At 39.0% G+C, this 17,189-nt stretch overlaps 1 protein-coding gene across 1 annotated transcript in view; it reads left to right on the top strand.

Annotated features, from left to right (window-relative positions):
- Positions 1 to 1,707: 1,707 nt before the first annotated feature.
- Positions 1,708 to 17,189, top strand: part of PROS1 (protein S) — a 65,631-nt gene continuing 50,149 nt past the window's right edge. Inside the window, exon 1 of the mRNA XM_044251174.1 lies at positions 1,708 to 1,888. Within this exon, the coding sequence (XP_044107109.1) occupies positions 1,813 to 1,888 (76 nt within the window). The 5' untranslated portion in view covers positions 1,708 to 1,812. The remainder of the gene's footprint in view (positions 1,889 to 17,189) is intronic.

Below are 17,189 nucleotides of genomic sequence, written 5' to 3'. Positions count from 1 at the left end.
CGCTCTCTGACCTTCTCCTCGCTCATGCTCTCTCTCACTGTCTCTCTCTCTCAAATAAATAAATAAAATCTTTAAACATCTCAGAATATGATTTTTCAAAGTTTGACATTACAGTAGTGGTAGGATACATAATTTTTCATCACTGACAAATTGCTGACACTGTGATGCACATTTATGATACTAAAAAGATAATCATTTTAATCTCCCAAAGTTTTTAGGAGAGAAAGCTTTTTCTTTTGGGTAACATGTTTCCTTCTTCAAACTTTTTATATTCTTTTTTATATTGGGGATATTGGAGATGGCTATGAACGCTGTTGATTCATGATTTTGGAACTATTCTCTCCTTGTGAAATTTTGAGATTTCAAAATTGATATTCTGCTCTTAACTCCTCCTCACAGGATGAGAGTCCCAAACCGAACCTTAACTTGAAAGATTCCTAGCTTAAATGCATTTAAATTTTAATAGTTGAATAAAGTACTTAAAGTTCATTTTGTTTAATGCTATGATTGTTAGCATACCAAACAATTCTACAGAGATTAGAATTATATTCAGATTTAAATCACTTGGGGCTGGGAATAAACTGGTGAATAGACTGATATGGTAGAGTCAGACACAGCAAGAAGGAAAAGAATTTCAAAAAGAGAAGAATAATATAGTCAATAATTCCCTCACAAGTGTTCTTATCAGAAAAAGTGACTCTAACATCAACTTTCATCTCGCTGGGTCACAGAACCACAGAAAGCTAGAGCTAGAAGAGACCCTTGAAGGATGATCAGTCTCTTGAATTTCATACACACACCTAGGAAATCAATCGACAGGTTCACTTGGGCAGGAATTCTAGAAGTGATAATAGTAAATTTATCTTCAGTAATACTATTTCATACATAGTATCTGCTTTACATGTTATCTCTTAAATCCTTACATTAACATTATGAAAACCCACTATTATCCTTCATTTTAGAGTTGATACAACTGAAGCTTAGAGAGGTTAAGCAATTTGCTTAAAGTTACAGAACTAGTAAGTGATAAAATTAATGAGATTTGAATCAGGCGTTTTAGCTCCAGATGCAGCCTTAAACATTACGTAAGATTTCAAATGTGTATGTCTAAGCACAAAATGCGGGGGTTATATTCCAAAAATTAAAACAAGCTGCTTGAAGGTGATGGTATTTGATACATTCTTTTTTTTTTTTTTTCTCAAAACATTTTTTTTTAACACCATAAACGCAAGAACAAAAGAAAACTGGATGATCCAAAGTATCCCATTTGCTTCCATTATCTCTGGTCTCTGGTGCCTTCCTGGAGTTGTTCGCTTCTCAGTTTGATTAATGTCTTCATCCCAACGTCCTTCTGTTTCTGCAGGACTTTTCCTTCTAAGCCTGGACACTCCCTCCTCTGAGTCCTCAAAGTGCCCCGGGCCACTCAGCCTCTCCCCGCCGCCAGCTCCCTGGCGGTGTCTACTACGGCTCCTTCCCCTTCTCCTTGGGAAAGTTCACCGTGCAGAGACAGGGAACCAAACACCGGGCGAGGAAGGATGTCTCGACAGTGTTTACTAGGCCTCCACCACTCTCCCTGAGCCCTGCCCCCAGCTTCGTAAAGCTTCCTGGAAATGTCCTCGTTATCACTTCCCCTCTCGGGCTGGGGGCTGGGAGCGGGCGGTCCCCCCGCCCCCGGCTCCCGCTGTTCCGCCGGAGCGCTCGCTCGCAGGCGCCGCCGCGCCGCAGTCCTCCGTGAGTGGCGCCCGGGCTCGCAGGTCCCCGCTGCGCCGCGCCACCGTCCGGGTCCCCGCCCGCGCCTCCGCCCGCTTCGCAATGAGGGTCCTGCGTGGGTGCTGCGGGGCGCTGCTGGCGTGCCTCGTCCTAGTGCTCCCCGTCTCCGAGGCAAACTGTGAGTAATCAATAGCGTGCTCTCTTCTCTCCCCAGCAGCAGCGCCGACGGAACCCGGAGCCCTCCCGGTAGGATTTTCTTTGCTGGGGCTGCAGCCTGCTAGAAAGTTTCCAGTAAGTCCTACCAATCTCCGGGCTGACGGAAGCCGCCAGTGGATCTAGCGGGCAGTAACCGTGGGGCAGGGGCAATATTTGCCCTGCTCTAGGCTCTTCGCTACTGGACAGATTCAAGAACCTGGGGGACACGGAATACCAATGAAGGAATTACAACACCTTACCCATTTGCCCTCAGCAGCTGAAGTTCCCAATCAGAGGGCAAGGATGAGCATTTTCCAGTATAACAACAGGGAGAAAAAGGCAGCCTACTATGTTTTCTCTTGGTACAAGCCGCTGTCCCCAGCCAGCACCCCTTGCTGAAATTTACCTCCCTTTTGCAATTTCTGGACTTTGAGCTTGGTTTGCTTATCTCAACAGTGACAAACCAATTGTTTTAGGATCCCTGCTGCTTTGCAAAGCAGGAGGCAGATGTCATTTTCTAACCTTGAAATCAAAAGGACTGCTAAATGTTGTGTTTCGCAGATCATTTTGTACTAAGTATTTTTGACACTGTCACTGATCTGAGGCCATGGCATGAATTCTCTGTACTTTATCTTTGTATTTCCAGTTCTTTATGTTCCCATGGGTGGATTCAAGGCAGGATATTGAGTTTTCTCTGAAAAGTATATAAGGAATATCAAGGCATTTAGTACATTTTTTTAAAAGATGTATTTATTAGAGAGTGAGTGAATGAGTGAGTGGAAGAGAGCACGAGCTGCAGGGAGGGGCAGTGGGAAAGGGAGAAGCAGACTCCCTGCTGAGCAAGGAGCCTGATATGGGGCTCTTTCCAGGGACTCTGGGGTCATGACCTGAGCCTAAGGCAGGCACTTAACAGACTGAGTCACCCAGGCGCCCCTTAGCATTTAGTACATTTTGATTGCCAGTTAATTTGTGTTCAAAGTTTCAGCATAGTCATTGATTTAAAATGCTTACTTATGCTACGTTTTATTCTCAGGAAATGGTATGGGAGAGATAAACTCTGAATTGCAGAAACTTTGAGGCTGCCTAAAGCTCCTATGGAAACTTTTCAACGATAGTAATTTTAGGAGACATAACTAGGAATTTACTAAATGCCACTAGTTTGCATTAGTTACTGATCAGGATGATCAGTAAAATTCTAATTTAAAGGTAAAACTAAATTAATTAAAGTTCTAATTTAAAGGTAAAAAATTACTTGTTGATCTTATATTAAAGAGCTGCAATAGCAGCATTACTATTCAAACCACTATCATTAAGCCTGTACGTGGACCATATGCACAAATTCATTATTTATATAGTTCATTACAGTGTTCAAATATTTGCCTGATAACCAAAGAGACAAAAGTAGCTTTCTAGACTCATTGCTTGTCATGACAGGAATGTGCTAAATCTTTCTTTTTGTAGAGATTGTTACATTTTCACTGAATCTAGACACAGTTAAAAATGATGTATATGTTTGTGCATATTATACACAGGTAACCAAACAATGTATGTAATGAAATACACTTGTTACGATAGAGTGGAGAAATTAATAGTCCAAATATATGACATAACGAATTGTTGCCCTATATTGACTTTATTTTAAAAAGTATGAGTAGTTTAATTGGATTAAAACTCATCTCTGGTTAACTGATGAGGAAACCGAGGTACAGATGGAGCGTTTTTAAAGATGAGTTTAATTGGATTAAAACTCATCTCTGGTTAACTGATGAGGAAACCGAGGTACAGATGGAGCGTTTTAAGATGTTAAATTTGAGATAGAATTAGAACTCTAAATATTTGATTTATAATTCATTGGTTAGTCCATGGAAACATAGTTGCTATTTAAAGAGAAAGGTTTACAAATCACAGTTTTAGTTTTGAGAGTTGGTAGAAACTCTCCAGTTCGACTCCTTCATTTTAATAATAAGAATTGGTCAAAGATGTTAACTGACTTTGCAGACATTTATATATATGAAAGATATTTTTTACTATCTCTTATATTTTTAGTAAATATAAGAGACAGGCAGGTAGGGGGAGAGAGATTTAAAATACATACCGTCTACATATTCCATCAGTTGCCACTAAGGGCTGTGGTGAGGAGAAATAGGAGAAAGGGCATGTTCTCTGGCTGTGCTAGTTTGGTCCTATCCAGACTTCTGCGGGTAGGTGGGTGCAGTCTATCCTTGACATTACTGACTCATATTTGCTTTCTCTTTTCTACTCTCTTCTTTCCTTCTGTAATTACTCTTTATCTGTCTGTCTTTGTTTTTGTTTTTTTAAATTCCCTGTATTTCAGACTTCAAAACGTTGCACTGATGGAGAGATTTAATTAAGGTTAGGAAGCGTTAGAGACGATTTCTGGCATAGCAACAATATCCTGTGCCATATTCTCTTACTGTCAGTTCTACAACAGGATACACACAGTAATGCTTCATAATAGACCTTTTCTGTCCACCAAGTTCGATATCCTCTTTATAGCTAAATGAGCTGTATTTAAACTTTCAATATATTTTGAGAAAAAAAGCCTGATAGTACATATATCAGTATTCTTTGGCTACAGGGGATAATAATAAACTCTTGCTAACTAAGGAAGGAAGGGTGGCAGTTGGGGGAGAGAAGAGAAGAAGGAAGAAATCTGAGTGGATTTATTGGAAGACTGCTGAATAGCATGTTGAATAACTCGGCCAACAGAAACCAGGGACTTAGGCATTTCAGTGATCTGTATAATGGGAAATTACATGCTCACTGTGTTAGGAGCTGCTATCAGATGACTGGGTTCTAACTTCTCTTCTAGTCCTGGGTATCCCTGCCCATGATTGAAATTCCCAGAAGAGAGAACCTGATCCTTTTGGTTTAACATGTATCTGGAGTCCTGTGACTGACAGCTCCCTAGAATCAGGTGAAATGTCTGCACAGATCCCACAAAGGAATGGAAACTGCAGAGGAAGCAGAAATGAAGAAGTCTACACATACTAATTATTGGTTGTACAACATACATATATTCCCTTCTTTTCATATATACCGTTTGGAGATATTTCAAGTATAATGCACATATTTTAATATAATGCAAATAACTAAGAACTAAGGTATAGCAGAAAGGACCTTCTCCTTAATAGATTTCAGTCACCACACCCAAAGAGGAAGGCTCAAGGCTACCATTTCTTAGTTTACTGTCATGGAGGGATGTCCATGCCTCCTCTAGTTCTGTTATAGTCCCATGTCAATTTGCTATGCTTTATGGATGAAACAATACATAGTAATGTACCAATTCATCTCAAATGCCAAAAAATAATCATACTAAAAAGACAAGCAAAGGAATACAAATACTTTAGGGTGGCCTGTCTTCCTTTGGAGCGGGAGTTGGTGTTTATGACTTCCTCTTCACTCTCCAGTTCACACGTCTCTTGCTTTCACACAGTTCCCTTATGTTTGATTTTTTTGGGAGTTGGGGGGCTTCTCTATGAGATGAACCACATGCTGATTCAGGAAGAGTCTGAGCCTTGTTTCTACCTATGGGTGGTTGTATCCACCTCTTCTTTTACAACGTCTATTGTGTATAATAGTCATCTTGAAGGCAGCACTCCTAGACTTGATTTAGATGTGGCAACAACACTATTTTGCCTTGATTATTGTCATACCAGTATAATCTTCTTTTTAAATTTTTTTCCCAACAGGAATAAAGAACTTGAAATGGCTACATAGCAGTCTCAGCTTCTAAATTAGTGGAAAATACATTAGGTCCCATAGTGAATGCATTTCTTCTCCGTTTACCAATTTCTAGAAGAGTAAAAGACAGTTGCAAGGAAAAAATAAAAAAAAAAAAATTGAAAATAGGTCATTGAATTAGTTTCTTATGCTGCTGTAAGAAGATACCACAACCTGGGGAGCTTAAACAATAGAATATATTGTCTCACAGTTCTGGAAACTAGAAGTCTGAGATTAAGGTGTTAGAAGGATTGAGTCCTTCTGGGAGCTGTGAAGGAGAATCTGTTTCTCCCCTCTCTCCTTGCTTCTGATAGCATCAAATATTTCTTGGCTTGTAGATGACATTTCCCCTATGTCTTTATGTCAACTTCCCTATGTACATGAGTGTTTCTATTCCAAATTGCCCCTTTTGATGAAGACATCAGTCATATTGGATTAGAGCTCACCCTTATGACGTTGTCTTAACTTGATCATCTGCAAACCTTCTTTTTCCAAATAAGATCATATTCACTGGTATTGGGGGATTAAGGACATTGCCATCTTCATAAGGGACTCTATTCAATCCATAACACTCACTAAGCATCATATCCTGACAAGTACTTCTTCCCTTTCTACCTTTATTTCTGATTTTAGCTTTAGAGAAAGGAAGCACTATATATTAATGATGCCTGGTACAAAAAAAGTACTCCTGTCTCTAAAGTAAGCTCTGTGCCTAACGTGGGGCTCGAACTCATGACCCTGAGATCGAGAGTTGTATGCTCTACTGACTGAGCCAGTAAGAGGCCTCCAAAACATACCACAATTTTTAAACCACATTTTGGAAGATAGTGTTGTGTCTGAAAAGGCAGTAATAGAGCCTTCAATAATTAGTCAGTCTATCATCCTTAAGGCTAGCTCCTTTTAGGTATTAGATTACATAGTGAGAGCCAAGAAAACCATAATAATCATCCCATTGACTTATTTACTTAACTGTGGAGTTAATTCCTTAGTTAGAGATAAAGTTATGTGGCTTAGCATAAGGCATTAAATAAGTCTACCAGTAGTGGTACCAAAAGAAAAATTAAATTCAAATCCAGAATGAATATCTCTGAGTACAATGTGCTGCTCGCACATGATAAAAGAGCCCTAACTAATCAATCATCCACCAGGATCTGATGGATTTTGCAATATGTCCAATGTCTAACGGTGAAAGGAATGGCAGTTCTGCTGGCAAATGTGGTGTTTTTTAGTAGTGAGAGCCTCGTGGATCTTAGTGAGGAAGAGTTGAGTCAATATGTAGTCTCCATCCTTGCCACTCGGGCTGGGTTTTTTTTTTTAGGAGTATCGAGCAACAGTAGACCAAGTGACAGAGAGAGGGACAGCCTTGGCAACAAATGTGCCCAGAGACTTGAGTGTTTGGCCCTCACGGCATTTTAAAAATCAGGAAATTTCATCTAAAAAGTTTGATTTATGACCTCTCTTGGAAAACAAATGAAGGAAGATCTGGCAACACTGTGTGCACCTTCCAACACGGTAAGATTCAAAGCTGCCAACTTAAGATAGAATAGAATCTCTCTCGTTTGCCATGATTCCAAATGTCTGCTATCGTCTTTCACCAAATTCTCTTCCCTTATTTATGGAACCTATCTGACACATGCAGATTTCGGAGTTTGTGACCCTTGCAGTAGATTGCCTTGAGAAGAAACACAATGGACAATCCTTACGTGGACAGTTCTATCCTCTCTTATTATTAAGAACTTCTCTGATGTGGGGCTATCTTGCGAGTAAGCCCCTGGAGCACAGTCTCAGTTCTGGGCAGTTCTTGCCAAACATCCTTGTCTCTAGACCTGATATCTAGCTCTTTATGGGTCTCTGAGCATCTACACAGACCATTTCCAACCATTCAGAAAGCGGAATAGATCCTGATCTCATTCTAAGCAAAGTGGACAGTGAGAAATGCTGCTTGTCTGTCCGCCCAGGTTTTCATTTCTCCAAACATTCTGTGTCACCTCAAGGTCACCCTTGAGAGAGGCTGTCATTTTTTTTTTTTAATTTTTTCATTGCAGGCTGTGGCTTCATAGCTGGTTTCTCTCCGGCTTCTGTTGGTCTGTCATAAAGAAGTATCTGTCAGCTAGAGATTTTGTGTTTAGTAGGTTGACTTTCATCCTCAGTAGGCTGGTCATAGGCTTTTTCCCATAAGACTGTAAAGGCAGGTGGAAGGAGGACTTCTTCACAGTGACTGCTTCATGGCAGGAGAGGGAGTAACTGCACAGACCACGGAGGTGTGCCTGGAGTCCCATCCTATTCACACCACTGGAGCATGTCACAGCCAAACTGCTGTCCCAGCTAAGTTTCTGGCTAGATGGAAAAGGTAGCATCCAGTTCACAATGAGCTGTTTAAATCACTGGGTCACCAGGTGTCCTGTGGTCAGATTTGCAGTTTTCACTAAAGTCTGAAAGGATGCCAGGAGCATCTTCTGGCCAGGAGCATCTTCTGCCAGTTTCTTCCCTGGCAGAAGGAAATGTGACATACTCTCACATCATAAGGCCCTCTACTAAAATTCTTCTCCAGGGACTTGCTATGGTACCCTGGATAGGGTACCCTGCCGAAGTAGGGAGTGTTTGACACAATTGGATCTGATAGTTCACTACCTAGTCTGACTGACAGACTGCTTGACTCGAACTTTGAAACTAGCCAGAGAGCATTTTGTTATTCTGGTTTCCATCTGCTACATCTGGCAGGTTTTAGACTCATATGATAAATAGACCAGAGTAGAATACCTAAAAACAGAATATGCCCCAACAATAAGGGGTCTGCCGATATGTATCCTTCCATCTCAGTGTTGAATGCCCAGGTATATAAAAAATTATCTCTCATTTGGACGGGAATATTCTAGCATGACCAAATTGTTGCTGAAAATAGTTCACACCTGGGGAAGGATTCACAGTTTGGAGTTTGAGTTTTATTAGACCTATAGTTAGGTACTTTTAAGACACAACCCCCTTAATCAACTGACACCCATAGGCCTCCGTCCTAAGCAGTTCATTAGATTTTAGATGTTTTTCTTCTCTAGACGTCAGTATCGAATAATCGCTAATGGTTTTTGCAATCTCTTACCTTAGTGCAGTTACCCAGTGCAGTTAATTTTCATGGGAGAAAGAAGAAGAAAAGTTCACTGTATACAGGATGCTTCTTCAAGGGTCTCTCTCCTCTCCTTCATTCGAGAAATTCTAGATCCATCAACTGATTCAAGATTGGTAATTAAGGAGAGGTGGTGATTTCTTTGTATTATACAACCTCTGTTTATTAACTCAGGGAGTTTTTGGGTTAAAAAATTCAATGAGGAATTTTATGTGTTGCTTTCCCATCTCATCCTAGAGAGATCTTTACCTGTTAATTCTTTCTCCAAGATTTGATCACCAGGAACCCAGTTTCATTGCAGCCCCTGCCATTAGCATTTCCAGTCTAGGGAGAACAGCCAATAAAATGCTTTTTAGAAAGCCCAGTGATTTCCTTACTAACTGATTTCTATGATAATCATGAACATATATTCATGTATAGCATACGGGGGAATAGGATGGATAAGTGAGAAAGTGAATAGGTAGGAGCCATGTGAAAGATTCAAGCCAAAATCTGTCTCCTAGTCCTTGTGAATTATTTCTCTAATATTATGCCAAGGAATGTCTGGCTTTTCAGAGTTATTCAGTGGGTGCCAAAGTTTTGTCTAGGATGGTGTTAGCCAATGAAGCCAACCGTTTGAACTGAAACTGGTGACCGTAGCTGGCAGATGGAATGAAATCAGCAATATTAATACTTTCAGCCTGATTCAAAATTGTATGTTGACATTTTATATTAGTCCTCTATTGTTGTGTAACCAATTGCCACAAACTTAGCATCTTAATACAATTTATTAACTTACTTAATCCAGGTACAAGTCCAGGGACCTGCTTAGGTTCTCACAAAGCTAAGATCAAGGGGTCCAGCAGAGCCAAGGTTTCATCTGTGGTGTCCTCTTCAGGTGCATGGATCTCCCCAGTGAGAGTAAGGAGAGAGGAGATCAATGGAGGAGGTGTGTTTATGCACAAAACTCACTTCTGCTTATGATTGTAATAGCCCAACCCAAGGATGCACATGGAATATTTGGTCAGCATTGTCTCTGCTACAGATTTTCTTCATCTAGGGTTAAGATTATTGTTTCTCTCTCTAAGAGAAGCACAAACACATATTGTTCATTTTACCTTTGGTAATATATTTTAAAAAGCATGAGGTTGTATTAACTATTTTTTAAATAGAGAGGGCATAATTAACTATACCCAACAGACCTAAGCTGGGGACATGGTATGATGACATTGAACCGGCTGTTAATGTAGCAGGGTGAAAAAAATGTGGTAACAGTTCTACTGAAATTATTCCTTTCGTGAGAATTGTTATTATTTTACCTTGAAAAGTGGCTTTAGGCTTAGAAAGTGAAGTCCTGAAAACATGGTCTATAACTTTGCTATTCAAGAGTAGTTCATGAAGCACCTGGGTGGCTCAGTAGATTAAGCCTCTGCCTTCAGCTCAGGTCATGATCCCAGGGTCCCCACATCAGCTCTCTGCTCAGCAGAGAGCCTGCTTCCCCCTCTCCATCTGCCTGCCATGCTCTCTCTCTCTCTCTCTCCCTTTCTCTCAAATACATAAATGAAATCTTAAAAAAAAAAAAAGAGTAGTTCATGAACTACTGGTAGTAATAGCAGCATTGCCTGGGAGCTGATTATAAATGAAGCATCTCTGGCCCCATGCCAGACCTACTTATTTAGAATAATCATTTAAAGAAGACCCCAGGTAATTCCTATGCACACTTAAAATTTGAATCATGCTGGTGTCTTAGGAGATAGGAGAAAAAGTCGATAAATGGTTCTTCATAAGAAGTAAATAGAAATTGTAGGGATGGAAATAGGAGGCAATCAGGGAGAGAGAAGAGGAGAAGATGTCCGAGAAGGGAGAAAAGAAGCTGAGCCATATGGCAAGACAATACATCTTTTAGGAATGTCTCCAGTAAAATTTTTATTTTTATTTATTTATTTATTTTTTAGAGAGAGAGAGAGAAGAGAGAGCACGTGCAGGGGAGGAAAGAGGGAGAGGGGCAGAGGAAGAGAGAGAGAGAGAGAGAGAGAGAGAGAGAATCTTAAACAAGCTCTACACCCAGCATGGAGCCTGATGCAGGGCTCGATCTCCCTACCCTGACATCATGACCTGAGCTGAAGTGAAGAGTCAGATGCTTAACTGCCTGAGTCACCCAAGTGCCCCATCCATTAAGAAATTATTATATGTGAGGTGGACAGTGGACCTTTAGGAACTGGTTTTTCTTAAGACTCAACTTAAAATTGCAAAAGTTGCTTTAATGTGAACTAGAGCCCTTTGTACCTGCCCCCTGCCACCTGCCTCCAGCGTTTCTTCATAAGAGGTTGATTTCCACATCTAGCTGATTAAGAATGAAGAGAAGAGTTCCATAAGATACAACTGAGGTGAAGAATTTAGTGAAAGCTAACAAAGCCAATAGCGACCATAAGAACCTCAGCTCCAAAAGGAGGTAGAAGTCTTGAGAGACATTGAAATTTTTATCAGGAGTGGGATTGGGGTTTTAGGACCCCAGTCAGTTATTCAGAAAGTACAAGATGATATGTGACATTACCAAAACTCAAATTATCCTTAAATTGTTAAGCTTTGATTGACGGTAATGTTTTGTTAATGCTAGAAGAAAAAACCTCACTGTGATGATGCAAAAACAAATAGTAGGTCTTGACTCTTTTTCTTTTGGGTTATGCAAGTCCTTTTTACCTAAATATTCCTATTTTATTTTACAGGTATCTGGTAAATGCATTTAAGTAAATAATTATAATAATTTGAGGGGATGGGCAAGAATTCAGTAATTTTAGACAAGAAAATATTGTGCACAAAAGATTGGAAGAAAAGAATAACATTTTAATAGTGTCTCTAGAAAGTAGAGTTATGATGCTTTTTATACCTTGCCTACCTTTTTGCCCTTAATAAATATAATAACTTGTGCTATTAACTTCAGTATGAGAATACCATTTCATTTAAGAGTTTTATTTATATTACATTGTTCTAAATATGGAAATTGAGTCCTCCAGTCTTGAGGGGGACTGAAATAGGGATAATTTATCTAGATTATGAGTGTTATTATAGTAAGTAAAGTAATAGGAACTGGCTCCACTGGTTTCAGGCCTTTAGTATAATTCTTCTTAGTCCTCTTGTTCATTTCTTGGAATGGACTTGAAAAAGACACATTCAAAAACAATGGCCTTTATATCTTTGTCAAAATGGTAAAAATATATGACTTCCTGCACTTGTGTGATGGTTTCCACCTTTTAAATGGCATATTTGGCATTTTCTCACTGAGTTTCACAGCTGTTCTGTAATGCACCTTCCTGACTTCAGGAAAATGTTACCTTTCCTCTCCCCCTACTGAGAGTTGTTACCCCACATTCTCTTCCTACTTTCATTCGAACTTCTTGAGGAAGTCGTTTATTCTAGCACTCTCTGTTTCCTCTCTTCCTTCTCACCCTCCCACTGGTGTTGGTGATTGGGTATGTTAACAGTTGTCCTATTGTTAAATCAACTACATGTTAGCTGTCATCCTAAATAATGGTAATCATTATTATTTTTTAATGGTAATTATTATTAATAACTTTTTTGAGAGAGACAGAGACAGAGAGAGCATGAGGACACATGAGCAGGAATCAGAATGTCAAGGCAGAGGGAGAGGGAGAGAAAGAATCCAAAGCAGGCTCCATGCTCAATGCAGAACCCCAGGCAGGGCTTGATCTCAGGATCCTGAGATCATGACCTGAGCAGAAATCAAGAGTTAGACACTTAACCAACTGAGCCACCTAGGGACTCCTATTATTAATGACTTCTTTGCAACATTTGATACTGTTGAAACATCTTTTTGAAATTGACTTCCTTTTATGTCTATAAATATTATCTTAAAATTTTCTTTCTCTGTATTTGTGTGTTACTCATTCTACTTCTGTTGTTTTGATGATCTCTGTTTTCCCTTAGATATTAAAGTTTCCTTGGGTTCCATTTTGATCTTCTGGCCTAATTGAACATCTCTTCCAGCTTTAACTACTAGCTATATCCTACTGACTCCCTAACTTTTTTAAACCATTCAGGGATTCCGTGATTAATATAATCTAATTTGGGAATACAGATATGCACTTAAAAAAATATGCATCTGTAGTCCACTAGCCAGAGTATTGTTTTGCTCTGCTTTCTTCTAAGCAATGTTGTCTGCATATATATATTCTTAGAAATTAAAATACATACATACAAGAATGGAATTGTGCTCTAATACTATTTTTAAAAATATTTTTAGTTTGATGTTTCACCTAAAAATATGATGATGGTTTTCATGTCAGTAAAATCTGTCACACTTTAATAACTCTCAATGTGAACAGCCTAAATGCTCCCATGAAACGGAACAGGGTTACAGATTGGATATAAAAACAGGACCCATCCATATGCTGTCTACAAGAGACTCATTTTTAACCTAAAGACACCTCCAGACTGAAAGTGAGGGAATGGAGAACCACTTATCATGCCAACAGACCTAAAGAAATAGCTGGGGTAGCGATTCTTACATCAGACAAATTAGAATTTGAACCAGAGTCTGTAATAAGAGATCCAGGGGGATACTGTATCAATCTCACAGGGTCTATCCAATGAGAAATGTAACAGTTGTAAATATCTATGCCTCCAACATGGAAACAGTCAATTGTATAAACCAGCTGTTAACCAAAATAAAGAATCAAATCGACAATAATACATTAATAGCAGGAGATTTTAACACTCCACTCTCAGCATTGGACAGATCATCTAAAAGAAGATCAACAAAGACAGAAGAGCTTTGAATGATACATTGGACCAGATGGACTTCATAGATATATACAGAATATCCCATCCCAAAACATCAGAATACTCATTCTTCTCAAATGCACATAGAACTTTCTCCAAAATAGACAACATACTAGGTCACAGATCAGGTCTCAGGCAATAACAAACAATAACAGAGATTATTCCCTGCATGTTATCAGACCACAATGCCTTGAAACTGGAACTCAATCACAAGAAAAAATCTAGAAGGAATTCAAACACTTGGAAGTTAAAGGGCATCCTTCTAAAGAATGATTAGATCAATCAGGAAATTAAAGAATTTAAACAATTCATGGAAACTAATGAGAATGAAAACACTTAAGTCCAAAACCAATGGGATACTGCAAAGGTGATCATAAGAGGGAAATACATAGCCATCCAAGTCTCTCTCAGAAAATTAGAAAAGTTCTAAATGCACAAACTAACCTTATACCTAAAGGAGCTGAACAGCAAATAAAACCTAAACCAAGTAGGAGAAGCAAAATAATAAAGATTAGACCAGAAGTAAATGAAATAGAAACCAGAAAAACAGTAGAACAGATCAACAAAACGAGGAGCTGGTTCTTTGAAATAATTAATAAAATCAATAAACAACTGGCAACACTTACCCAAAAGAAAAGAGATAGGACCTAAATTAATAAAATCATGGATGAAAGGGGAGAGACAATGAACCACCAAGAAAATAGAAACAGTTATTAGAAATTATTATCAGCAACTATATGCCAACAAATTAAGCAACCTGGAAGAAATGGGTGCCTTCCTGGAAACTTACAAACTACCAAGACTGAAACAGGAAGAAATAGACAATCTGAATAGGCCAATAACCAGTAATGAAATTGAAGTAGTAATCAGAAGCCTCCCCAAAAAACAAAAATCCAGGGCCAGACGGCTTCTCAGGGGAATTCTACTAAACATTTTTTTTCCAATTTATTTATTTTCAGAAAAACAGTATTCATTATTTTTTTCACCACACCCAGTGCTCCATGCAAGCTGTGCCCTCTATAATACCCACCACCTGGTACCCCAACCTCCCACCCCTCTACTAAACATTTAAAGAAGAAATAATACCTTTTCTGTTGAAGCTGTTTCAAAAAATAGAAACAGAAGGAAAACTTTTAACTCCTCCTATGAAGCCGGCATTACCCTGATCCCCAAATCAGGCAAAGATCCCATCAAAAAGGAGAGTTACAGACCAATATCCCTGATAAACATGGATGCCAAAATACTCAAAAAGATCCTAGCATATAGGATCCAACAGTATATTGAAAGGATTATTCACCATGACCAAGTGGGATTTATTTCTGGGATGCAAGGGTGGTTCAACATTCATGAATAAATCAATGTGATAAAGCATATTAACAAAAGAAAATACATGAAACATATGATCCTCTGAGAAATGCAGAGAAAGCATTTGACAAAGTACAGTATCCATTCCTGATTAAAACTTTTCAGAGTATAGGGATAGAGGGAACAGTCCTCAATATCATAAAGACCATCCATGAAAAGCCCACAGTGAATATCATTATCAATGGGGAAAAGCTGAGAGTTTTCCCATAAGGTCAGGAACATAACAGTGATGCCCACTCTCACCACTGTTGTTGGTGTAGTGCTAGAAGTACTAGCCTCAGCAATCAGACAACAAAAAGAAATAAGGCATCCAAATTGGCAAAGAAGTCAGACTCTCTCTTCTTGCAGACAGCATGATATTTTATGTGGAAAACCTCAAAGACTCCACCCCCCAAGTTACTGGAACTCATACAGCAATTCAGCAATACGGCAGGATACAAAATCAATGCACAGAAATCAGTTCCTTTTCTATACAATAACAATGTAATTGTAGAAAGAGAAATTAAGGAATCAGTTCCACTCACAATAGCAACAGAACCCACAAGATACCTAGGAGTAAACCTAACCAAAGAATCTATACCCTAGAAACTACAGAACACTTAAGAAAGAAATTGAGGAGGACACAAAAAGATGGGAAAATATTCCTTGCTCATGGACTAGAAGAGTAAACATTGTTAAAATGTCCATCCTGCCAGGGGACAATTTGTACGTTCAAGCCATCCCTATTAAAATACTATTGGCATTTTACAAAGAGCTGGAACAGACAGTCCTAAAATTGGTATGGAACCAGAAAACACCCCAAATCTCCATGGGAATAATGAAAAAAAAAAAAAAAAAGTAAATACCAAAGTTGGTAACATCATGTTGCCTGACTTCATTATCACAAAGTTGTGATCACCAAGACAGCATGGTATTGGCACAAAAACAGACACATAGACCAGTGGAACAGAATAAGACTCCAGAAATGGACCCTCAACTGTATGGTCAACTAATCTTTAACAAATCAGGAAAATAGTCAATGGAAAAAAGTCAATCTCTTCAATGTGTGGTGCTGGGAAAATTGGACAGCTATATAGAAGAATGAAACTGGCCCATTCCCTTACCATACACAAAGATAAATCAAAATGGATGAAAGATCTCAATGTGAGACAGGAATCAGAGAACATAGGCAGTAAACTCTTCGACATTGGCCACAATAACTTTTTTCAAGACATGTCTCCAAAGGCATGTCAAAAGCAAAAATGAACTTTGGGGACTTCATCAAGATAAAAAGCTTCTGCAGAGCAAAGGAAATAGTCAACAAAACTAAGAGGCAACCCATGGAACGGAAGAAGATATTTGCAAATGACATTACAGTTGGAGGGCTGATTTCCAAGATTTATGAAGAACTTCTGAGGCTCAACACTGAAAAAACAGATAACCCAGTCAAAAATGGGCAGAAGACATGAACTGACACTCCTCCAGAGATGACATAAAAATGGCTAACAGACATATGAAAAAATGCTCACCATTATTAGCCATCAGGGAAATACAGATCAAAACCACAATGAGCTACCACCTTACACCAGCTAGAATGGCAAAAATTAACAAAACAGGAAACAACAAACGTTGGTGAGGATGTAGAGAAAGGGGAACCCTCCTACACATGTGGGAATGCAATGCAGCCACTCTGGAAAACAGTATGGAGCTTTTGCAAGATGTTAAAAGTAGAGCTACCCTATGACCCAGCAATTGTACTATTAGGTATTTACCCCAAAAATACAGATGTAGTGAAAAGAAGGGGCACATGCACCCCAATATTCATAGCAGCAATGTCCACAATAGCCTTTAAACAGATGAATGGATAAAGAAGATGAAGTACATATATACAATGGAATATTATTCAGCCATCAGAAAGGAGCAACATGTATAGAACTGAAGAGGATTATGTGAAATGAAGTAACTCAAGCAGAGAAAGACAATTACCATATGGTTTCACTCATATGCGGAACATAAGCAATAGCATGGAGGACCACAGGGGAGGGGAAGGAAATCTGAAGGGGAGAAATCAGAGAGAGAGAGAAAGGAACCATGAGAGACTGTGGACCCTGGGAAACGATCTGAGAGGGGGTAAACAGGGTGATGGGTATTAAGGAGGGCACATGTTGCGATGTGCACTAGGTGTTAATACGTAACTAATGAATCATTGAACACTACATCAAAAACTAATGATGTACTATAAGTGAGTAACTGAACAAAACTATAAAAATATCTGTCACACTATAAAATAGATTAT

The sequence above is a fragment of the Neovison vison genome, chromosome 6 (assembly GCF_020171115.1).
Source record: "Neovison vison isolate M4711 chromosome 6, ASM_NN_V1, whole genome shotgun sequence".
Classification (NCBI taxonomy): domain Eukaryota; kingdom Metazoa; phylum Chordata; class Mammalia; order Carnivora; family Mustelidae; genus Neogale; species Neogale vison.
The sequence above is the reverse complement of the archived record's forward strand: the minus strand, read 5'-3'. Positions and strand labels throughout refer to the sequence as shown.